This window comes from Thunnus thynnus, chromosome 13, assembly GCF_963924715.1.
Source record: "Thunnus thynnus chromosome 13, fThuThy2.1, whole genome shotgun sequence".
NCBI classification, from domain to species: Eukaryota; Metazoa; Chordata; class Actinopteri; order Scombriformes; family Scombridae; genus Thunnus; species Thunnus thynnus.
The window spans coordinates 3,954,979-3,980,605 of NC_089529.1; the positions used below are offsets into that span (position 1 = coordinate 3,954,979).

The window sequence follows — 25,627 nt, forward strand, 5'->3', positions numbered from 1 at the left end:
TTTTTTTTATTTTGGTGTTTGTATCTTTTATTCATTTTCAGACTATATAGAAAAATAGAACTGTAGTTGAAGAGCCACTAGGGGGCATCTTTCCCTAGATGTGACATTTCCACATTTTTACAATCATAAAAATCAGTTTTATATATTGCTTCAAACTAATGAATGGTTCCTCATATGAACATCATATCTCAATTACCAAAATGTTTTTTCTGTCTGCCTTAATCAAAACACACAGATTCATAAAAACAAACAAGGAAAACTGGATCACAAAGTAACTTCAAAATCTGTTGTTGTGCAGAATTCCATAACACAAAAAAGCAAGATGGATATTTACAAATGACAGCTTTTACTGCATGTAGGCAACACATAGACATGAACTTTACCAGCATCTGTCGGACATAGACTGATTTACATGTGGGTGGGCGTCTATATCCTGTTATCCTCAGTGGTTGAAGAAGTATTCAGACCCTTTACTTAGGTAAAAGTACCAATACAGCAATGTAAACATACTTTATTATGAGTAAAAGTCTGTTACTGTCACTGTTGTAGCTGCTGGAGGTGGAGCTAGTTTTAACTACTTTAAGTACAGTTAGCTTGTTTAGTCCAGTGGTTCCCAACATAGGGTTCAGGGCCCTCTAAAGGGTCACCAGCTAAATCTGAGGGGTCGTGAGATGATTAATGGGAGAGGAAAGAAGAAGAAACAAAGTTCTGATACACAAATCTGTTTTCAGTTCTGGGGTTTTTTCTCTAATCTTTGATTTTTGCTGAAATATTGGATCATTTGAACATTTATTGAAATGAAAGCATGTGAGAAGTTTAGAGGGAAAAAAATCACTATTTGGTGGAGCTGTTAACAACTTATAGACATCTGAAACATGACCCTGACTACACACTGCTTTTTGTAAGACGTCAAAAGCCAAAAAGGTTGGAAACCACTGGTTTCATCTTTAACAATGTGTTGTATTTTAAAAGCTTGTTATATTATCCATTGTGTCAAATTTCATCTGAAAAGTAACTAAAGCTGTTAAATAAATGTAGTGGAGTAGAAAGTACAATATTTCCCTCTGAAATGTAGTGGAGTGGAAGTATAAAGTAGCATCACATGGAAATACTCAAGTAAAGTACAAATATCTCAGAATTATACTTAATAGGCTAGTACTTGAGTAAGTGTACTTAGTTATTTTCCACCACTGATTATCCTAATATACAGTAGCTAATCAAATAGTAGGCTATAACCTACTTGTAAAATTCAGACTAACTGTATCAGTCCTCTCCATACTGTAGCGTCAGTCTGCTCCTTCATACATTGTAAATATTCCAGCACTGGTTCAGTAACGACAGTGGCAGCTTCACACACGATTTACAAAGAGCAGGTGAAGCATTTCACCCAAAGAACTTACATTGATGCTTTGATGCATTGTGCTTCTGTACTCTTTGCTTCACCTACCACAATGATCTGTTTGCAGTTGCGCAGTTTCCCTTTCATATGCTGCCTTCAGGTGCTATCGAAAACAACTCGGAATAGAAGTTTTTAAATGAAGTATCAAATCTCATCTTGCTGCAGGAAGAAAAAAATAGCTCTTGACGTTTGATTTCGTATGATATTCAAGGAGCACCACACACATATTTTTGTTATTATTTCCGACCACAACGAATCGTGTTTCCAACTTCCCTCAATATCCAAAGCAGGGAGAATTGGGAGGAGGAGACCATGAAGGCAGCACGTCACAAGCAGCGTGGGCTCGCAGCATCACCACCGCGAGTTAACGGCAATGTGAGTTAATGGGAAAGTTCACTCTCTGAGTTCAGCTGTGTGTTGAGACCGGGATAGTTTTAACAGGCGTGTGTTTCCAGACTTTCAGAAGCAATGCCAGGCTTTGGTGGAGCTGTGCCATAAAGCAGAAGGTAAGAGACGAAGGGAAGGATCATGAACAGGTGCGGCGGGTATAAACTCACATTTTAGGAGACAGCGAAAGGCTACGCCCTCGTGACCCATCTGTAGTTTTGATTGATAACAAACTATTAATTACGATATTGAGCTAAACAGGTAGTAAGAAGGTAACCACGCCTTCATACCTTAACTTAATGACTTAAATGTCTGACGTTAGGCAGTGCAGCGGGTTATTTGAAGTTTTCCATAAAGAAAGAGTTAAATGTGGATATAGGAACCTCTACATGAGAAGACATTGAGAGAATCCTGTAGGAGGAAGTGTGAAGTTATTATTGGCTCAGAAAGGAAGTGTCTATTGTAAGTATGTGGACAGTACAAGTGACCAAAACACAAAATAAGTGTCTGATAATTAATAACTAAAATATTAGTAATTTATAAAAAAATATTGCTATTGACCTGTGAAACCCCTCATAGCATGTATTTTTTGGCCACAAATAATACTCTACATTATAAAAGTAAACGTATACTGTTCACTGGCACAGCCGGCTGAAATGTGACATGGCAGGACATTTCTGCCAAATCTTCACTATGTAGTCTATGTTTCAGTTTACCTGCACAGTTGGAATATTTCTCATGTGGCTCACCACTGGCAGCAGAGAGCTACAGTATAGAGGCTAGATGATGGCACACCATGTAACGTTTGGTTGATGCTGGACAAAACTGCTGCACAGCACATGTGTGTATGCCTCAATTCAAACTGGTTATTTTGTTTGACGACAGCTTTTTCCGATTGTTTCCTTTGGCTTCCACTTTTAAGTCAAGGATGTTTTAAGAAGTGTGTACTGGTGTGTGTGTGTGTGTGTGTGTGTGTGTGTGTGTTTGTGTGTGCGTGCTACTGCTGGACACTTAGAAGGCTCCATCAATTTTCTTCTGAAACATCACTCTGCTTTCTCTCTGACATTTTCTGATAAGGGCTGAACTTCAGAGCTGACATTTAACTGACATAAAAGCATCATTCATTTAGCAGATTGGCAGCACCACATACAGAGTCCCGCTGGCCCATCTCTTGTGTCCACGTCAGTACTGGCTGCCCACAAGCATGATAAGGGTTGGTTGACAGGAGGCGTTGACTGCAGATACACCCCCCAGTGCCAATCCATTATATTTGATTACACACATGATATTGCTTATATATCACTTTTTAGATACGCATCCAAAAAAAGCACAATGATCACTACTCTAGTTTTTAAATTTATGCATGCTTCTCTAGCATACTGTGTTCCTCATATGTCATAAAAATGTCTTTATCCATCATGTCTGGAGAGTTTAAGAATGGATTATAATGAAGTCTGGCTCATTTCAGCACCACAGAACAAGTAGCAGATAGTATTAGAGATAATTAAACACAATAATAACAAAAGTGTTTGTTGTATTAAGACAAAACTTGTTTTTCGGCTTTTAGCTGATTTAGCTGAAATGATTGGCCGATTCATTGATTAGTTGGTCAACAGAAAATAAATGAGAAACATTCATTTACACACATTACATACGCTAACCTAATGTCACCATGAATATGTTTTAGATTACCTATACATAAAACAAACAGAGGGAAGTTTGGATTTAGGCTGGAGCCATAGTATGTGAACAGCCACAGTATGTGTGTGTGTGTGTGTGTGTGTGTGTGTGTGTGTGTGTGTGTGTGTGTGAATGAAACGTATATGTGTTTGCAAACTTGCTTGCCTCACATTGCCCCTTGAGGGATGAATAAAACATTTTGAATTGAAATGATAGAAAATAAATCGGCAACTATTTTGATAACTGATAAATCTTTCAAATCACTTTTTAAACAAAAATGCCAAACTTTTGCTTCTCAGCTTCTTCAGCTTCTCAGATGTGATCTCCCTTCTTCTTCTTCTTTTTTTTTTCATTGTAAATTCAGCATCTTTGGGTTTTGGATTGTTGAAAATGTAAATGTCACCTTGGCCTTTGGGAATTTTTTCACAAATTGACATTTTATGGATAATAAAATAAACAAAACAGGGAATCAATCAATTGTGAAAATAATATAATAAGCCTCTTTACAGGTTTTTTTGCAGTGTACAGTTTTTGTCTTATAGGACTGTCTTATCTTAGGTGACGTCTAAGTACCCAAGAAGACAAAATGCGTTAGCGTTCCCGAAGCTAAATCCAAGCACTCCACCACTAAAGCTCACTGACACTCATCCTGAAATGCAACCTCCCCCCCACGTATGTGACGGCTCAAGTAAACCAATGCTGCAGCATTGTATACAGGCACCGATATGCGCGCCATCGCAGGTGCCACAGGACAAAGGGCTATACTACACCTCACGTTTCTCTCACGTTTCCCCTTCGATCAATCGCTAAAACTGAATAGTTGATCAGACTCCCCTATTGAAACCTTTTCATCCCCTCGATTGGGGGAAGTCAAGACCTATATATGGCTCTTCTTTACCCTGAGTGAATTAGATTACGCTATCTCATTTTGGTATTGATGGATAATGCCAGTATTTTTGATTTATGAATGCCAAAAGCTTCTGCAACAGGATCAGAGAAATAATGTAGATCTACGTCACAGCTGTCAGTCACAGTTGAGTTTCATTTCTGCTTATTTTACCTTGTCTAACAATCATAACACCGCTTTAGGTTACAGCAGTGTACGTGCTGTAACGGATAGTATTTACCAGTCTCTCTGTGAATGTATGTGTGTGTATGTGTGTGTGTGTATGCATGTGAGCGATTGGGAAAGGAGAGTCAGTGCCTGTGGGAGTCTGTTTTGTTTTCATTGACTCCCCAGTCTATTGTGTGTTCAGGCCCACTGGCTGCCTCTGCACATTTTGTTAACATTTTGTTGTTCTAAACTAGATTGTTGCCCTGAATTCAGGCGCTCATGGTGAGGAATAAAAGGCACCACTACATGTGCATCTGAAATGCTAAAAAAAAAAAAAAAAAAAAATGTAAATGTTGTGTTGTGGTGTGTTAACTTTCCATTGGCGTCATTTGTGTTATTCTTGAGGTAGGCAATATGTTACCTTAGACTGGCTAATAAGTAGCCTAGATATATTCTCCTCAATGAGTCACATCGGAAAAAAGCTTCTTATAGATGAGTGATTGCTCGTTGGGGTCAAGTCGTGACAGTCATATTGCTCCTCACAGCCAGCAGTACACGCACTTATATTCTGCCTGTTATTGCTGTTTCTGACAGTATTCTGAATATTGCATAGCTGGTGTCCTTGTCTGGGTTCATTCTGAAGTTGAGAATGCTGTTCCTTCTAAGGTGACAGGGCCGCCAGTGACTGGGCAGAGTGTCTCAGGTAATGGAAACCTCAGGAGCTGCTGTCTGCTGGCTGTCAGTCGTTTGTCTACCAACCCCTTTCTGTCCTACTCACCTCCGGCCCCATGCGGCCTCTCTCTCTCTGTCCACCTGCCTCTTCCTTTACAGTAAGCCCACCTGAGGCACACACACACACACACACACACATAGAGATCTTATAGGAAACGGAAGTGTGTGTAATGTTTTTAGCAGAGGCAGAGTGACTCAAGGGACAGAAACGAGAGACGAAATTGGCGACAGATGGATTGTTTACCTTAGAGTCAAGCTGATAAGGGAAGAAGAAAGATTTTGAACTCCCTAATCACCCCTGAGGTCTCCAGTCTCTTCTGAAATTTCACAGTACACAATTGATGGTTAACCCTGGATGTATGGAGTAAGGTATATATTATATATAACATGAGATTAGGAAAATTTGTCAGCATTGCTAAATGGAAATGTGGATTTTTATATGATTTTTGCGACAAGCAACACTGATTTGCCAGGTATTTAATTTGCTAGATCAGCCAAAAATAGATATTCCTTTATTATTATTATACTCATTAATAGTTTCTTCACTGAGTTTCCAGGATATTTACTTCTGTAGATCACAATTATATTGATATTGCAGTATGAAATTCCATATACCATGATAGGAGATTGTGAGGGTATGGGCCCTTATTGGGCTATATCGTGTGTTTAAAAACATAGCAGTTGGTTATCAACTTCACCTCTAACTGAGTTACTTTGTTAAAAAAAAAAACAGTTTGAAATGGGATGATTTTTAATTTGATGGCATCATGTCCCTTTTCTGCTCTTCTTGGTCCACATGAGCTTTGTATTATGGCAGCACAAGCAGCTAACAAGAAGGTGTTCTTTTTTTATCCACAGAATCCTTAGTACTGTCAGTACAGTCACATTTTTCACTTTTTGACATCACAGGACAGTGTGAACTCTTCTTTGGAGAGTTTAGTAAGTGTTATATACAAAGGGCAAAGTTTTCCACAAAAAAAGTAAAATTCACACGGACAAATGCTTGAAGACAGTTACAGTAGATAGACATCCTAAATTCATCATTGGGCTGGGCATAACGAGGACAGAGGAACTGAGCTGTGCATGAACTATGGTAGCTGAAAGTAGATCACCATACGCAAGGAACTGAACAGCGTGGCAGCGTGCCCGCCGTGCTGTAAACTAAGCCTTGTGCTCAGCCGAGCTTGCACTGCTGCTGTCCAGATTGATGGTAATTTTGACCCAGTGAACACAGAGGAAACAGAGTCTGTGCACGACTTGGGTTATCTTTCCCCTGCTGCGTTTACACAGACCTCTCAAAAACCAATTAATTCCTCTTGGGTACTGATTGAGCCAGTGTAGTTAATTTATACACTGAGTGACTTCACTCAGCACAGAGATACGTTAAAGCGCTTTGAGAGACAACTGCAAATGCTGAAGTTTGAGAAAGAGAGAAAGAGAACTTTTTATTCTAATTATAACTATTCTAATTATCTTTTAACTCCCCCTGCTCTTTCATCTGTTTCACTGTGCGGATGTCTCTTGTTTTTCACTCTGTATTGAGTGTTTTGTCAGAGTGATTGTTATTTGGGGTGCTTTAACCGTGTGCTCCCCCTCATGCCTCTATGTGCCTTTTTTCTGCGTCTTTCCTGGTCAATGATCGTGGAGGCTGCGGTGGAAATTGCAAATAAAAGTTGTGACAGCATTTGGTTGTGAATTCAGGAGGCTTATCTCCGCCTGGTTACTGCAGTTACAGTCAAATCAAGCGCACCTTCAGAGCAGCCGCCTCACACTAAACTAAACAGCTATATGAGTCTCATGTTTTACCTGCAAGACTCATATTTTAGTACTGCTGTGTCTTAAATTCTGCAGCTCCTTTTGTGTATTTTGATTCATAGTTGAAGTCTATTAACTTGTGTGCATGCATCTCTTTCTTCACTCTGTCAAAATTTAAGTGCATTCTTGCATTAAGTCCTGTATCCAGTGACTAACATGACTAAACTTGAGTTTGTGAAATGTTTTAAACTCGTTTAAACATTTGCAGAGACTTTACTCTGTGGAAAATGTCATCACATAATGAAAACAACTAGATAACTCTTTAACAAACCCTAGTTAGCATCTGCTCTCCCTTTACGACTAAGAATCAGGGCCCATAACTATGTAAACAGGATGCATTCAAATGACATATGTTGTTATTTTAATGAGCAAAACATAATAAAACAGAATTTCAACAACAAAATATGAACATGGAGAATTTGGGAATGGCGGTTGTGTTTGAGTTCAGCTGTGTTCCATGAGGTAATGATCTAGTGTTATTCAAAGTGAGAAATGTAAACAAAACCTTTAATGCCACATTAGTGGTTTGACCCATTCTTTATCAGTCTGTGTGTCTGTGTCTGTGTGGCCAGGTGGATTATCTTACACTCTGATTCATCTGGTTCATTTACAGGCCCATAGCAACAAGCCAAAGCCCTGTGTTACTTATTAAAGGGACGGATCTCTTTCCTTTCTTTACTTTAAGTGTAAACAGAGAGAGATAGTCTAACTGCCACGATTTGTGTGTAACTTGAACGGATGCCGTTGTGTATTAATGTGTGTGTTTTATACTGTAATGCTCAAATCTAAGACTGAATCATCTGGAGTGAAAACTGCTTGGAGCTGGAATTCATAAGATCATCAAGGGTAAAGAAATCTGATTATTTCCAACAGATGCTCCACAACCTGAGCCTGAAGTCTTTCTGTCCAGCCATCTAAATGCTTTCAGAACATCCAATAGCATCTTAGCATCATACAACATTGGACACTTTAGATACATAGAGACAAAGGGAGAACAAACAGTTTCAGAACAAACAGTGACAGAAACAGAACTAGTTAACATGAACAACAGTAACAGAAGTATTTCTTTATTTGATAGAAAGAATATTTTATTTAAAAGTCTTTAGGGCATTTGCAGTATATATAGTAGGCCTATTTATATTTAAAGGAATCTACTTGAATTTGAAATGAAGGCCGAGGCTGTCTGTCTCTGGAATGAAAATCAATGGCAGAATGCTTTCAAGCTCATTGTTTCGGTTTTACAACATCACTGTTTTGATTGACTCTCAGCGCTCTCATCAGTGTTGTTTCCAGCAGCAGCTGTTTTCATCAAAAAAGATCTGGTCAACCCACTGTACATTACCTGACCAGCACCAAATGACAGGCTAAGTTAGCAACCGACACAGTGGAGCATTTAGTAAATAAAAAGCCAGATATTACCCTCAGAATGGGTCTTTTGTATTTGTTGGTAAGTTTTTACATGTTTTTTACATATATGTATGTCCTACAAATAAATGAAGTGACGTAGCTGTTTCAGGTTGCCTACAAAGTCAGTCTGATTCTTAATTGATCAGGGGTGTTGGCTCTGGTGATTGCTGACTTTGGGTTTTAGCTTCACCTCTAAATGACACATGTTGACAGATGTTGATTTTTTAGCATACATTGGGTTATATTTTCTTAGATGACATCTTTGGTAGAAGCCATTTGAAACAAGGCTGTGAATGCCGCTGGAGTCCCTGGTGTGATGCATAAATGAACATTTTAGTTGGTAGAAAGCTGCAGTAATGCTATACTAGTGAGTGTGACCTCGTGCTCTCTGAATTTTAGCGGGGCTTTACTGAATAACTAAAGTGTTTTAGTACAAACACAAGGCTTTAATTGGCTGGCTGTTAAACTGATACACAGTATGTTATTGGTTTATCTGTGCGTAGGGTTTACATCCTGGAGAGGTGATCTTGTCAAGTTGCATACAGGTTGACGTTCAAGCTGCGTGGTCAATGCAGTGATGTATTGGTGATTGAGGAAGACTGTGTGTTAACACAGACACACTTTAAGTCCAGACTTCTGAATGCACTGCTAAGGCATAATGAGGTTAAGTTTTCATACAAAAAATGTTAGTGTATTGGACTGAGTTCATGAACTGTCTATGGAGTTTTTTGGACAGAACAATACTTATTACTTTAAGTATTTTTACAAATTTGACCAAGTAGATTCAATCACAAAAAGACTGAGCTGCATGCCCAGATTACACTAGTTTTCTAGGTGATAATTACTTTTCATGCAAATATTCATTGTACAGTACTTGTTACCTGATTGACAGTGATGGATGATCTATTGGTAAACAGGTAAACTGAACTGCTTGAGCAGATGTGATCCACTGGTTCATTGGAGTTGAAGTGGTAAACCAGTAGTAAAAAAAGATGCTGGAGACCCCAAAAGCAACTCACAAACTCTTCTTGTTTTGTGCTTCAGAGGTCAATTCTAAATAACAGTACATTTATGTCATATTATTGATCCCTGAAATATTAATCTCTGCTTGTTAAAAGTTGCTTGCTCATCAAAACAGTACCCCACTGTCAGACTACAGGCGGGAAATATTAAACTGTTAAAGGTGCTAACTCGCTTTTTTGCTGGCACTGCTATCAGTGTAAGATAATCCCAGGCAATCACTTATCGGCGGTGCTGATGGATAGTGGCCGTGTCAGAGCCAGTAAGGGGAGATGAGCTGTCAGCCAGTTCACTGTTCCTGTGCACTAAGAGGCAATGGAGACCACGGACTTGTCAACGCCCCCACGACCCCCGTCCAACATGCACAAGAAAGACTTGTAAGAAGAGAGTGTGAGATATTTTTGTGCTTCATCAGTTAGCGACCCTCAACTTTTTACATGAATGTATACTGTATAGTTTCATAAGATCATTCTTTAAAGCAGCAGTGACACATTGAAGTTCTTGGTTATTTCTGAAGCACAATCAGTAGACTTGAATCAGTGACACTGCAGAGAAAGTCCTGATCTGTCTGGGCATGGAGTGGCAGTAATCTGACAATTTATCTCCCTCAACTATGTCTGGCTGATAAATCCATCAGGCTCCTCTCCTGAATGATGTTTACAGAGCTGCTTATAGGTGACATGAAAGGAAGCGATATCCTTCTATATTTAGGTGAATGCATCGATCAATTATGCATCCAGCTCTTCCAGCACTGGCTTCTTGATTAGCTAGTTCTCATGTATTGCCCTTTGTGGCTCTGCTCCATTCTACAGATCATCTGCAAGAAAAATACACCACATAGATGAAATCTGCATTCGGATCTTAAGCGTGTTCCACAGGTGTGAGACTCTTTCTAAGATAATACATGCAGTTAGAGAATGCTTTTTTGTTTAAGTGGTGTGTTGAGTATTTGTCTGTGTGTATTAAATGCATATTGCTGGTTTCATGTGACGATGTTGACCATCATGGTAAAAACAAGGCTGCTCTGTCAGTAGGACCCACCAATACTGGAATTATGGCCATCAAATAAGAATTGATTTTAAAATGAGATGTTTTGTTACTTTTATCAGTGCCCATAATTTTGTTACTTGTGGACTATTGTTTTCCAAATATGAACATTGAGGAAGTTATTTTTGGTGTTCCTCCCCCCCTCAGCACCCGTTGGTATAAGGTGGCCCTCTGTCTGAGGTCGTGGTAACCATAGCAGGCCTTGGAAAGTGAAATGCGATGCGGTGGCCCTCTGGGCTGTGTTTCTGAATCACAACTCCATAATGAGCTGGCAGAGCTCCGGCTGCATCAAAGATGCAGCACCCCAGTATCTGTTTCAACTCACAATGCACAATAGTGCAGTGTCACCTGTGGAGGGGGAGTGGAGGCGGCAGGCCCAGGAGGTTAGAGCCCGAAAGCTTTTTACCTCTCTGCTGTACTCACACCCATACATCCCCAGATGAGCTCACACTGTAAACGGCCTTACTGCCTAATTTATTAAGCTCTCTTTAATCCAAAACACACACTATTAAGTGCTCTAATATAACTCTTACTTTTCAAAAATATCATGATAATACTTTATAAATTTAAGTATCTACACTGTTCAGTTACTATGAGCTCTCTTGGCTGTGGTTAGTAATTAGGTGATTTTTAAAGTCATTGTATCACAGTATGGAATTATGTCAAAAAATGATTGTCTTGATAGGGAGCAATGTTAGACTAGTATTTGAAAGCAGTAGTGATTAGTCATAAGACCTGTAATAGCCAATGAATAAGTCATGGTAGCACACGCAAGGGTTACCTATGCAGCTTAATAGTGATGGGTGTCAAGGAAGACAGTGACAGGTTAATGTTAGTCTAAGTGACAATGATGAGGATAATAAAAAAGTATCTCATTAATTGCAGTGATTAATGATTCTTCATATTAGGTGAATTAGAATATTTACCAAATGCTTTTATCATTTTTTTAGGTATCATGTCAACATTTTCTGACAACTGTCCATCGGGTCCAATAATAACTGATTCTCAGGAGACTTTTCAGTCTCTAAGTTTGACACAGAGCTGCAGGCAGAAGAAGACTGTCTGAGTGCTTAGTTATTCTTACCACAAAAGAATGATAACCAATGGAGCTGTATGACTTAACAACCTGGCTTTAGCTTATCAGAGGTCATTTGGATATGCTGTAAGAAGCCTTTGTATTGGTGGCTATTGTAAAAAAACAACAAAGCAACCTGCATTTACCATCTATCATTTACCATCCTGGCTGACTGTGCAGGACAGTCCTAAGAGAGAACCCTGAAACAGTATGAGCGGGTGTGTGCATTAGTCAGTGCAGACTCATCATCACTTGCTGGGTTGGAGGACGTAGGAAGGGAACACGACTTTTGGCAAGTGATAGAAATGCACATGTAATACTCAAATTATTCATGGAACTGGTGTAGTAGGTTTAGATTTTAGGTTTTATAGGATGACGAGATGGTGCCTCAAGTGAGAACTTCACTTTATATTTCACTCTTCATCACTCACTTTATCGCTGTGTGCAGAACTGTTTTACCACCAGTGTCCTAATGTTTTTTGGTGAATTTTTACACAAAAGGTGAGCTCATGAAAATGTAAGAATTGATCCCTTTTTGGGCATTGTTACATTTCATGTTGGTTCTTGGAAAATCTGCAATTAAATGGGTCTCTTAGCTAAATGATTACAGTAGCCTCTGTTAAAGATGAGTGTCTGAAACCCTTACACATATTAATGTTATGTAATTTCCATTTGCATGTACAGTATGTGATAGGAATAGTTACTAGTAAGCTGGAGCCAGCAACTGGTTAGCTTAGTATAAAGATTTAAAATGGGGACACAGATGAACAAGGTGACCGATTCCGCCAAAAACTGTTTCCCCCTGTTTCCAGTCTTTATGTTAAGCTAAGCTAACCAGTTGCTGGCATATCAGTGACATACTGAACAGACAAATATGAGAGTGGTTACAATCTTCTCATTTAACTCTCGGCAAGAAAGTGATATTTCTGTTTTTATCATAGGGGCATTTTTGATCACATGAAACTGTTCTTACAATAAATTATGAAGTGTAATGTAAAAAAACTTAATAAAATCTTGGAATGTGAGGCACATCTGATCAAACACATGGTTACATCATTATCGACTTCTAGCACTGATAGTGGACTTCACTGCTTCTCTCATGTGTTTCTTTTTAAACCAGTATCACTACTGATAAAACATCTAATTGTACTTAGTTTTCATTTAGAACGCTTATCAGTTTATAAGCTAAACTAACACGTATGTGCTGTAAATCTGTTGCACCCTATTGTATGTTTTTCTTAAATGCATCTTCCTCTGTTTCTCCAGGAGAGTCTTCTGACCCAGCAGCTCCCCCCAGTGACCCCCCCACACCCCTCCTGACTCAGGGATATCATGGGACCCTTCCCCTTTCACACTTCCACACTCCCTTTCCTCTTCCTCTCCCTCCTCCTCCTGTCTCACCCCTGCACCTCCTTCAGGCCCCAGGTCGTGGAGCGAGCGTCTAGCCCCGATCAGCCCCCGCCCTCTGGTAACACTACAGCGTCTGGCAAGCGGACATGTACGGACAAAGTGGTGTGTAGACCTGGCATCCTACTGCCAGTGTGGTTGCCACTCAACCCTCCACTGGGGGAGCAGACAGGGAGGGCTCTGGTCTACTTCCTCTGTCTCATGTACATGTTCCTGGGTGTGTCCATCATTGCAGACCGCTTCATGGCATCTATAGAAGTCATCACCTCTCAGGTATTATTGAACTTCATAGTTACAGTTTATGAAATGAAATGCACTCAGGAATTCTTCTGCTACGTCCTTACTTTGTCAATAATGATCAGCGCTTTGGTCCCATTCTACTCTCTGTTTCTGACTGACTCAATGTGCCATTATACCAACCACTAAACTATAAAATACATATCTTATCATATTGGATTATACTTACTGTAAACTGAATATTAAAAATGTGTAAGATTAGAAATACAATAATATCTGAAAGGTTTTATAAAATAAAAATGGAAACCAACTTTAACTTTGGTTTAAGTTGTAGCATCACTTTAGCTTTAGCTTTAGCAATCCCAATATCAGCATCCTGCTCACTGTGTTTGAAGCAGCTAACAGCTTTTGTCAGTCTTTACTCAGAATTTGGTTCTCTGTATTGACGCCTTGGAAAAAATTAGATGCTGACAGAACTATCCCAACTTTATTCCCACACCCTTATTGTCCTTTTTGGAATATCATATGTAATCCACAGCTCCTGGATTCTCCACAAGTAGCGTGTATTTCTAGTCGGGCAGAATTTGTCGCTTATCCACATGAAATGTTTTGAATTACAACCAATAAAACTGTAATTATGTGATGTAGAATCAGATCGAAGCTTCTAAACATTTATGAAATGTTTTTTTTATATATTTTGAATGTTACACTGTGAGATTGATTAGGTGGTAACAGCGTCTTTGACATTTTCACAAACATCTGTCCATGTAGGAGAAAGAGGTAACAATCACCAAACCCAACGGTGAAACGACGGTAACAACGGTGCGAATCTGGAACGAGACTGTGTCCAACCTCACACTCATGGCCCTGGGCTCCTCGGCACCTGAGATCCTGCTTTCTGTTATTGAGGTACACAGCATTTCACATCCTTTTAACTGCACCTTGATACAAAAAAAATCACTGTGAATACATACCTTTACAAAGTCTGAAATTGTCTTAAATTTTACATTCTTAAAACATTCATTTGGGTTTTAGAATGTCACAAAAATCTGGGACTATTCAGGATATTTTATTTGGTTATTAAAGATTATTTTAGGTTATTTGTTTATTTTAAATTTAACTCAGTTCCAGTTAGCATTAAAAAAAGGTTTGTGATGTTTGTTCCTTCTGTCTTTTTTGTCTCTTAAATGTTTCACTTTGACAGGTGTGTGGACACAACTTTAATGCGGGGGAGCTCGGCCCAGGCACCATAGTGGGCAGCGCTGCCTTCAATATGTTTGTCATAATTGGTATTTGTGTGTGGGTGATCCCTGATGGAGAGTCTCGCAAGATTAAACACCTGCGTGTGTTTTTTATTACGGCTTTCTGGAGTATTTTTGCCTACATTTGGCTCTACCTCATACTGGCTGTCATCTCACCTGGGATTGTAGAGGTGTGTTTCTGCTCACTGTATATGTTTGGCTGTATTTCTAATAAATCAAGTGTGTAAATCATTTAACTCTCACATTGTCTGTATCAGGTGTGGGAGGCTGTAGTGACGCTGCTTTACTTTCCTGTGTGTGTGATCTTGGCTTGGATCGCTGACCGTCGCCTACTCTTCTACAAATATATGCACAAGCGCTACCGTGCTGACAAGAGACACGGGATTGTGGTGGAAATGGAAGGTGACCTTGCACCCAAAGGCACTGACGTGATCATGGATGGAAAGTTCTCAGACGGCAGTTCGTGCCCTGGAAACTCCTCCAGTGTGACCGTGTCTGTGCAGACAGGCAATGAACTAGACCAGAACAAAGATGAGGTAAGGTGTTGCTCAGGGAGAAATACTGTTTTAGCCTCACATTACAAGACTGAACTCTGTACAGTATGAAATCATGTGAAGCTTTTTTTCTCTCTTTGTTATGTTTGACATCTCTTTTCACTCAAATTTGGGTAAAGAGAATCAAGTTTTCTCTTAAAGAAGAGAGCATATTTCTATAGTATTTTTAAAAGGCTGGAGAAAAAAAAGAAAGCGACAAGCAGGGGAAAGACAGGAGTTACACATCTTCTACCCTGTCAGGCCCACTGGTGGTTCTAATGGTCTCATGACTTTGAAGCTACTTAATGGGAATATAAGGGGAATCAGGTTTCCTGAGGCTAGTAGGTCTCAATCCCAGCAGGAGTCTGAATGGCAGGAGTCCAGACAGCAGGACTCCTAACTACAGGAAGTTGATCAGTAGGGGGCTGAGCAGTAGGAGTTCCCAGAGTTTTTCATGAGAAATATTGGCAAATGGCAAATTGCATTTCATAAAAGTTTTGTCTCAAGAAACACCAATATTTGTGTCATGATAAACTAAGCTATTTGTTCTCATTCTGCTGGGGACTCCCTCTGGACCAAACCCTCTGCAGGACCCTACTTCACACACAGCTTGTGTAGTAGTCGTGACTTTTGTTGTAAAGTGCAGTACTGAGTAAACTTTGGAGCAGATTGTGTTTTGCACAGCATCTTTTTACAGAACATTTGAGAGAGTCTCTACATAGGGTTTCAACTAGCGATTATTTTCATTATTGATTAATATGCCACTAATTTCTGATTAGTTGATTAATCATTTAGTCTATAAAACATCCGAAAACTGTGAAAAATGACCATCAGCATATCACAGAACACAAGGTGACTTCATTAAATGTCTTGTTTTGTCCAACCAACAGTACAAAACCCAAAATATTCAATTTAATATAATGGAAGACCAAGAAAAGCAACAAATTCTCTCATTTGAGAACCTGGAGTCATCAAATGTGACATTTTTGCTTGAAAAATGACTTATACAATGAATCAATAATCAGTATAGTTGCAAATATTTTTTTCAACTCCTTGCTTAATCAACAAGCCATTGTCGCTCTGTCTATATATTGTGCAACTGATTTTCTTCCTTGGATAGGTGGTCCGTATTCTGAAAGACCTGAAGGAGAAACACCCAGACAAAGACCTTGACCAGCTGATTGAGATGGCCAACTACTCTGCCCTGGTTCATCAGAAGAAGAGCCGTGCCTTCTACCGTGTCCAGGCAACACGCATGATAATTGGTGCTGGAAACATATTAAGGAGACATGCTGCTGAGCACACGCGTCGCTCTGGTACCAGGAGCCAGGAGGACATGGCCACATGCTCTCATATTTGTTTTGAAAGTGCACAGTACCAGTGCACTGAGAACTGTGGGACCCTTACCCTCTGGGTGATCCTTGAGGGGGGCACAGGCCAGAACACTTTCTATGTGGACTACTGTACAGAAAATGGTTCCGCTAATGCCGGAGCAGACTATGAATTCAGTGAGGGAACCTTAGTGTTTAAGCCAGGGGAGACCCGGAAAGAGATCAAGGTGAGCAAAGGGAAAAGAGGAAAGGTTGTTATCTTAGTCAACAAAAGTGAATATTGTCATTGACATTTACTGCCACTTAATATCAGTGGAACCCCAAAATCAGTCATTTTGAAAGTAGTGTTGTATTGTGTTTCAAGTGTCTGCATTAAAAATGGTTTGGCCTTATGCATTCATGAAGAAAGTGACCCTCCAATGCTCTGTACTCTCTAGGTGGGCATCTTGGACGATGACATCTTTGAGGAGGACGAGCACTTCTTTGTGCGTCTTCAGAACCTGAGGTTAGACGAGGGTGGAAATGAGGGGACAGGAACTCCACCCAAGGGTAGACTAGTGGAGCCGCTGGTTGCCACCATCACTATCTTGGATGATGACCATGCCGGCATCTTCACCTTTGGTCAGCGTGTGCTGCGGGTGAGTGAGAGCACAGGCATGCTGATGGTGACAGTGGTGAGGAACTCTGGCTCTAGGGGCACCGTTGCTGTGCCATACCATACAGAGGATGGCAGTGCCAAGGCTGGAGTGGACTACGAGGAGACCAGAGGGGAGCTGGAATTCACCAATGAACAGACCAGGTGAGGTGCAGTCAGCAACCAGAGGTAATGACTGGAAAATAAGACTGTAGGAGCAACAGAGTCTGATGAATGTGTTACCTTGACACATCAATCTGTTCTGATGGGATTTGTTGATAACAAGAAAACTATAGAATATTGCAAGACTAATCCTGTAACACAGAAGATTTTGAAGGAAGATTAAACTGTAACTGCAGTGTAGGTTGTTATCTTGCAGTTCAGAACAGGCATCTTACAACATTTCAATATTTTCTAATTTGGCCAGCTTTTGTGAGTTAAATAGTAGACAAACTGAAATATGGTCTGTAAACCACATGAGACAATGATTAAAACTACTAAGACTACTGTCTTATCAAACCAGTGTTACAGACACACAGCAGTCTCAATGTTTCATATTTATACTACTTATTAGCCCATTAGTGCTTTAAGGAAAGGGGCACCTAAACCTCACTGAAAGATTACTATGGGTCATCAGTCACCCACTCCAGATGGAGGAGGTCCCATTAGACAGAATTACCTGACGACTTGACACCCAAAGATAATCCCGTCCCTGATCAGGTGTGGGAACCTCTAGTCACCCCATGTAAGCTGACAGATCCTTTTCCCATTAAAATTTCAGGTTATATAAGCTGTGTTTGCACATGGACTAATTGTACACTTAGTGAAAGACCCAGTTACGTAATATGGCCCATCAATAGTAAAGGGTAGGACATTTTGTGAATGATAGTTAGTGGGGTGGTTAGCCATATTATTTAATATGTTCATTTTACTCTGCTGTGATCATAGTGTAGTGTTTATCTACGTTGTCAGCAAGTCATCAAAGTATCCTGCAAATTAACTATACAGACATTATTGATTAAACAGAGTGTTGGTATGTTACAAGACATTTAGTTTAGCATTACTGTATTTCTTTGGCACACTGAGGCGCAAGAAAACACTATGTTTAGGCCTGAATTATTTAAAGGTCCATTGTGATTAATTATTTAAGTCACTTCAATTGAGATGTGATTTAGACGGTGGAGCAAATGTAAATGTTTAAGTGGTGGAGGTTTTGTGTGTTGATGCACTTTGTCATTCATCATATTTTATTTACCATCAATTATTTGTTATAGAAGTAAAAAATATCTTTGTTTTGTGTGTGTGTTTGTGTGTGTGTATATGTGTGTGCATGCTTGCATATCTCCAGTCAGACCTTACAAGTGCGCATTATAAATGTGGAGGAGTACGAGAAGCAGGAAAACTTCTTCATTGTGCTTGAGGATCCCAAATGGCTGAAGCGAGGACTCTCAGGTAAATCTGATTCATTTAATAAATAGCATTTTAAAATAAGGAACCTGTGTTTTCATGATTACAGTGATGAATACAGTGTGGGATGATAGTGAAAGAAAAACAATTTCCTTTCTCATTTACGTTAGCATACACTCAAAGTACATGGCAGCAATATCCAAGATCAAGTATCAAAACATTAACAACAGCAACACAGGTGGCTGAATGCTGGGCTCCTTACGTCAGAGCCAGTAACCGAAGATTACACACTGTCATTCACTGCTGTCTCTGTTTCACTGTAGCACAGGCACTGCAGCCAATTATGAATTTAGTATCCTTGAATTGCCTGTTCCCTGCAACCTCAATGTGTCAAAAGGATGATGCGGGAATTGGATATGTGCTTTTTAATGAAGGAAAGAACAATCATCTATATCAGTTTGTAATATAATTTATTTCATTGAGTAAGAGTGGAAATTAAGGTTAACAGTGGAGGAACAGTGTGCATGCTGAACTGTGCTGAACTGATGGATCAGGCCCTGGAAATAGTGTTTAACCTGTGTTACCAGTATACCGTTGTATTGAATCATTTTCTCTTTCTTCACAGCACTGCTGCTAAATCAGGGTAAGATAGGTTTGGGTTTAAAGGTGCAATGTGCAGCATTTTAAATACCAATGTATAATTGTCAAATTGAACTTATACTTAGGCTGTAAATGAGACAAGTGGTAGCTTTAGTCTCACATCATGAACCAGTGTGAGTGTGTTTTGCAAAGTTAGTTTAACTTCCAAAAAACCCTATTGCTTCCTGTTGCAAAGAGGATTTTGCTACTTTCCTTTAACAGTGCCTGGTATTGTGCTTGTATTTGTTTAACAGAAGAGCATAAACATGGTTTCACCAGTTCTTATTGGTTTACTGGGATTATGGCTGATTTTCCCAGGTTGTGTAGCACCCCCAACAAGCTCTGCCAATCATATACTTTGAGTTATGGATGGGTACGGTCACGTTTAAGGCCTTGAGTCTGTGAAAAAAAATCTGCCTGGGACAATCAACAGGGAAAGAAATGTCCTTTTTGCCATCCCAACACCCTGTTTCAACAGGAAATACACCAAGTAATGGGAGCTAAATGCTTCACACAGCACCTTTAAAATGTCACATTTTGAAAGTGTGTGCAATGTGTGGGATGTTTTTTTTTCATCTTTACGCTTTATGTTTGGGGCCAGTACTCATGGCTTTAGGTACAGGACGTGTGTGTGTTTTGTAAATGACACAATAAATTATAAACATGATGAAATATATTTGGCTGTAATTTATTTATTACTTAATTAATAAATATTGTCTGTGTTCCCATATAGGCAACCCCACCCCTGAGGAGGAAGATGCCAGGAGGATCTCTGAGATGGGCAAACCCATTCTAGGAGAGCACAGCAGGCTGGAGGTCATCATAGAGGAGTCCTGTGAGTTTAAGGTGTGTGAGCAGCTGATAGAGGGCGTTACACTAGCAATAAACCAACCAGTCTGTGCACTACAAAGATATTGCTGAATACAAGGGATAGACCTTCTCACAATATTTTAGGTTTTGTTCATTAAAAATCTAAAGTGAAATACAAAACTGTCAGCATTAGAAGTGAGAATAGTTTGTGTAAGTTGACATTTGTGTGGCACCAGGGAATGTAATATGTAACGTCTTATTTGAGTGATATTACTTTTAAAAGCTTTGACAAATATAAGCACTACAGAAATTTGAGTTGTTGTATACAAAAACATGTATTATGTAAGTGTGGAAAAGTTGTTTGACCATTTGGCACCCTCTCACACATCAGACTCCCAATGGAGTACTGGACCAGGTACAGTTTCTGCCAGCATGCTGTGTGTGATGGGACTGATTAGACTTGTTTCATCTAATTTTCTCATTAAACTCTCATTATACTCTTCTGATTACAAGAATACTGTATATTCACAGCTGTCCTTTCTCATTCATGCATCACCTGTATTTTGATTTAAGATGCAATGAGGCAATGTGTTTGTATTATTGTGTGCTGTGTGTGTAATGTTAAGGTCAGTTTGTTCTGGTGAAGCCAGTAGTTTTGTGGGTATGAATATCTGTCATATTCATATTTGCCAGGGCTGTTGTTTAGTCACACTGAGATCAGTCTGCATCAACTAACCTATGAAACAAACTTATGATAAACCTTTTGTGATTGTGGAAAGGAAATCCTGAGAGGCTGAAGTGACAGAGATGTGAAGTCATCTGTTCTGTGTACATTCATGTGAATCATGGCCTTTATCTCATTACTGACCTATTTAATCTGTTGTAACAGAGCACTGTGGACAAACTGCTGAAGGACACAAATCTGGCTGTAGTGATTGGCTCTCACTCATGGAGAGAGCAGTTTATTGAAGCAGTCACAGTCAGTGCAGGTCAGTAGCAATTATATTTGAACCTTTTGTTTGTACTTCTTATATTGATTATTGTATTTTTTGCAGTACTTTTAGTGAAATCAAGCAAAGTAGTGATCAGAGGGATATTTGTATCTTAAAACTACATTCCTGGAATCTCCTCTTTCTCTATTTTGTTTGGGGATGATATCCACAGGATAATGAATGATGATTTTGCCAAAACTTATTACAACTATGCATCTGACCACTGCATTTTGGCATTTTCAGAGTCCCTTCGCTCACTTTTCAGCTTTGATTATCAATTCCAAAGCTTTTGCTCACTGAATGAAAGCTTATTTTATTAATGTCAACTATGTTTTGCATTTACTCAAGTTAAGATATGAAATCAACCATTCTCAGAGCAGTGGAATAACCATTTATAATTTAAGGTTACAACTGATTAAATAAACTAGTGAGGTTTGTATTACATGTTTGATTAGCTGGACAGTGACCAAGGATGCATAACATGTAGTTAATTCATGTCAGTACGTTAATGTGAGATATATATCTCAGACCAACCATGAACAAGACTAATTTCCCGATATGGACAATCTCACTAACAATGAATAGAGAAGGGATATAACCTTAAGGATTTCATCCAAATTGGTGCTAGTCAACATTAACTTGGCATTCACAGGAAGCATGTGCTTTGCCAACTCAAAAGGAGTAGTTCGCCATTTTGCTTTCTTGCCATGCCATAATTTGACAGCTCTTTCCTGATTGGCCCAAAGTGTGACTGCATCACTTGTGGATGCTGACATGCTTTCTGTTGCTTTGTGATTCTTTTTAAACAGGTGACGGAGATGAGGAGGAAGGACAGGAGCAGCGAATGCCGAACTGCTGCGACTATTTCATGCACATATTTTGCGTTTTCTGGAAGGTTCTTTTTGCTTGTGTCCCGCCCACTGGGTACTGGAATGGCTGGGCGTGCTTCATAGTGTCAATCTCTGTCATCGGTGTCTTAACAGCCATTATTGGGGACCTTGCTTCCCATTTTGGCTGCACAGTAGGCCTGAGAGACACAGTCACTGCGGTGGTGTTTGTAGCACTGGGGACTTCACTTCCTGGTGAGTGAGTGAGTGAATGAGTGAGTCTACTAATGAGTCTGGATTTTATTTGTTAAATCAAATGCAATATACAGTATATCCTCAACTGGGAGGTACACACTGTAAAGCAATATTTAAGTCAGTTCATGTATTGCAGAAGTCTTAGCTAGGCTCATAAATACTGAAAGGTTATCTGTTTGATTTAACTATTGAAAACAATGTCTACTGAATGACCTCATTTTCCAACTCTTTTTTCCCAGATACCTTTGCCAGTAAAGTGGCTGCTACTCAGGACCAGTATGCGGATGCATCTGTGGGAAATGTGACAGGAAGCAACGCGGTTAATGTCTTCCTAGGCATTGGGGTGGCCTGGTCTGTAGCTGCAATATATTGGGAAGTCAAAGGTAAGGTCTTCCGTGTGGAACCCGGCTCACTGGCCTTCTCCGTCACGCTCTTCACCATTTTTGCCTTCTTCACTATGGGAGTGTTGATGATACGCCGGAGACCGTCCATAGGCGGCGAACTGGGAGGCCCACGGATCTCTAAAATCCTCACGTCACTGCTTCTCTTTGGTCTCTGGTTTCTCTACGTCCTCTTCTCCAGCTTGGAGGCCTACTGCCATATACAAGGCTTCTGAGAAATCACAGCTGGGGAGAGTAATGACTGCGCAATCACAAACACACACATCACCAGGACATTCACCTGGACAGTACTGTTACAGTAAATACAGCTGAGCAGACCTATCATCACTTGACAACTGCTGCCATGGTTCATAAAAAATGTAATCAAAGACAGACTTTCACATGCAAATCTGTACGTCACATCCATTGCGTGACAGTTCCAGTCAGTAGAATTGATTGTGACAGTATTGATCATTTTCACATAAGTGGACTAAATAATATGCAGTGACTGTTTTTGATAAAGGAGAGCAAATGGTCAACGTGTACTCTGTGAAGTCTCTGGATTTTGCTTGATAATGGCTTGATGCCTGATGACTCATAAACTGGATTTCAAGTTTGGTCTTCTCCTCATGCGTATAGAAGCTTTTGAATCAGGTAGACTGCCTAACCTAGTGATTGAGTAAGATAATCAGTGACCGCTGTTTTTATACAGACAAGCAATGTAAGTGATAATACATGACAAGCTGCTCTGATATATGAAAACATTGATAGAGGAACGCCACTCTGCCTTGCCTTGTTGCGGTGGAGTCGTTTTGTTTATCAGGACACCTCTGACTGTATCATCACACTTATACCATGGCCACTTGTCACAGGCAAAAAGAGAAGCTGTGTTCAAATTGTCATTCATTTTTTTAAAGTTTGTTGTTGTCATTAAGCATGGACCTAAGTATGGATAACCCATAGTTAGGTCTGTTTGACCAGTTAGAGTTAATTGATAACAGCACAAAGCAAAAATACTGTTGCTATGGTTACCTTCAATTTTTGTGCGCAGATTTAGGATGATAGTTAAAATGTTGACTGGAACTGTTTGAGTTTTCCCGGTGTACAATTTCGAAAGAAACCTCTCCAGCCAATCAGAAGCAAGTATTTTCTGCGGCCATGGTATAAAAAACTGAGAGATAAGCTGCTGTTGTAATATTGCATCGCAAAATTGTTTATCTCTGTTCAGTTATGTGATACGGGGCATTGTTTAGTGCACTGGTTCTCTTTTTCACGTCAAGGACCCCTGAACTGACACAAATTAGACCATGGACCCCCATCATTGTCCCAGGGTCCCCCATCTCATAAGATTTTTGCTTTTAGATGTTTTATTACAGAAAGTGTATGCAACCGATGACCAAAATAGTCATACATTATGTCAATGTGTTACTTCTGGATGGATTTATAGTGAAAATAAATTATTCCCCTTTTTGCTGGGGACCCCCTGCAACCCTTTGAAGGACCCCTGGGGGCCCCTGGACCCCACTTTGAGAACCACTGATTTAGTATAATGTACTGCACCAACTGAATTTGATCTCACTATAAGTATTGATAAAAATGATCATAAATGCACTACATGGACCCAATATTGAAATGTATAATAGACAAAGAATTACACCGGCAATGAATTTCAATGAGCTGCAGTACCTACTATCTGCCATTTAGTGTGACTGTTTGAAAGTGATGATTCATTCACCCCTAAAGTCTTATCTGTTTATTTATCAATAGTGTAATTTAATCTATTTGTAATTCAATGTATATTAGCTGATATGGACAAAATATATTGTTATTTATTGTAAGTTGTCATAATTACATTGAAATTTTAACTGAGTGTGTCTCCATTGGATCCATCACCCAGACTGCTTGTTTAGGTACTGTATCACTTCCTCATTAGTGCAGAAGAAGACAGATTGTCTGAGGGCTTGGAGGGAATATGGCATATCATTAGTTTGGGCACACTGGCAATGTGCCCCGTATTATGCTCTTACATTCTGTGTGCCATGTTAAATAGAAAGTATATTTTAGGATTGTACATCCAAAAACATGTGGACAGCAACTTCAGAAGTGTGTTATCAAGAAAAAAGCAAGATTGAAAAACATGGCCCCAAAACGGACATCTGAGTTGGCAGTCCAACTCATTTTAGTGGATGAGGGACATGGCAACACAATAACACACAGATAAGTTATAAAACATTTAAAGTCACTACCTAGACGCCAATCCAAAGTGTTCAGGCATTTAAGCAGTATAAGACGACCAGCTGTATCTAATGATGTGCTAAGGTCTAAAAGAACTAAAACAGGATGTCCCTGCATCAGTGGCTAAAACAGATCAGTCATCACATTGAGCAGAGCAGCTTCAGTGCTGTGCAGGACTCAAAAACAGGTAGACACTTCTCAGATATCAATCCCATATATGAGCAAACTTATATTAAATTGTTTTTTGTGTAATACAAAGGTCAGCTACAGTGCTATAGAGGTGGAACAGTGGGTGCAGCATTTTATTTCCTTTGACTATTTTAAAGCATCAACATTTGGCAGCAACATTTAGCTGAAATGGTACAAAAAACACTGTGAATGAAGAGTAAATAAAAATTTAAATCTTGGGTACAAGATTGTGTACAAGATTTTGTATGTATATAATCATTTGTTCCTTGGTTTTCTGAGCTGGGAAGTTCTGAATTACAATGTAATGCAGTAGGGGGGGAAATACATTTTATTATATATTAAATACCCTACAAGGTTATGTAAATTCCTTCATGAGATTCTGGTTGAGAAGCAATGTGTCAAATGAGGATTTGTTACAGGTTTGCAGGTTTACAGTGTTCTGACTGTGTGTCAGTGCCTGGACTTTTTAAAATGTTTAACCCATAGACTGTGCATAAATTATTATTATTATATTATGATGATGATGATGATGATGATGATGATGATGATGATGGTGATGATGATGATGATGATTATTATTATTTTATTATAAAATCTTTATATACTGTCTATGGTTTAACCCCACCCCCTCTTCTGTAGGAAATAATACTATTAAAGATTGATAGGTTTAAGTGGCCAATAGTAACGTGTGTAGCATGTGACGTTATGCTGGCTGCATTCAGGCATCATGGGAAATAAAACATTTCAGCACCCTGCTCTAATTAAATCACAATCATGGTTGCCATGTCACAGTTTCAGAAACATAATTACAATAAAGGGTTGTTCATTGGAAAAGGATCATGCTGCGATCACAGCGTTTCATTACCAGAGCAG

At 39.4% G+C, this 25,627-nt stretch overlaps 1 protein-coding gene across 1 annotated transcript; it reads left to right on the forward strand.

Annotated features, from left to right (window-relative positions):
- The first annotated feature begins 1,746 nt into the window (after nt 1-1,746).
- On the forward strand, nt 1,747-24,666 carry slc8a2a (solute carrier family 8 member 2a). The gene is made up of 12 exons (XM_067607342.1): nt 1,747-1,905; nt 12,883-13,296; nt 14,032-14,169; nt 14,465-14,692; nt 14,780-15,058; nt 16,176-16,613; nt 16,824-17,185; nt 18,369-18,472; nt 19,800-19,912; nt 20,766-20,865; nt 21,678-21,950; nt 22,190-24,666. Exons 2-12 carry the CDS (start codon nt 12,949-12,951, stop codon nt 22,564-22,566), a joined length of 2,760 nt encoding a protein of 919 aa, XP_067463443.1. The 5' UTR covers nt 1,747-1,905; nt 12,883-12,948; the 3' UTR covers nt 22,567-24,666.
- Nucleotides 24,667-25,627: the final 961 nt, after the last annotated feature.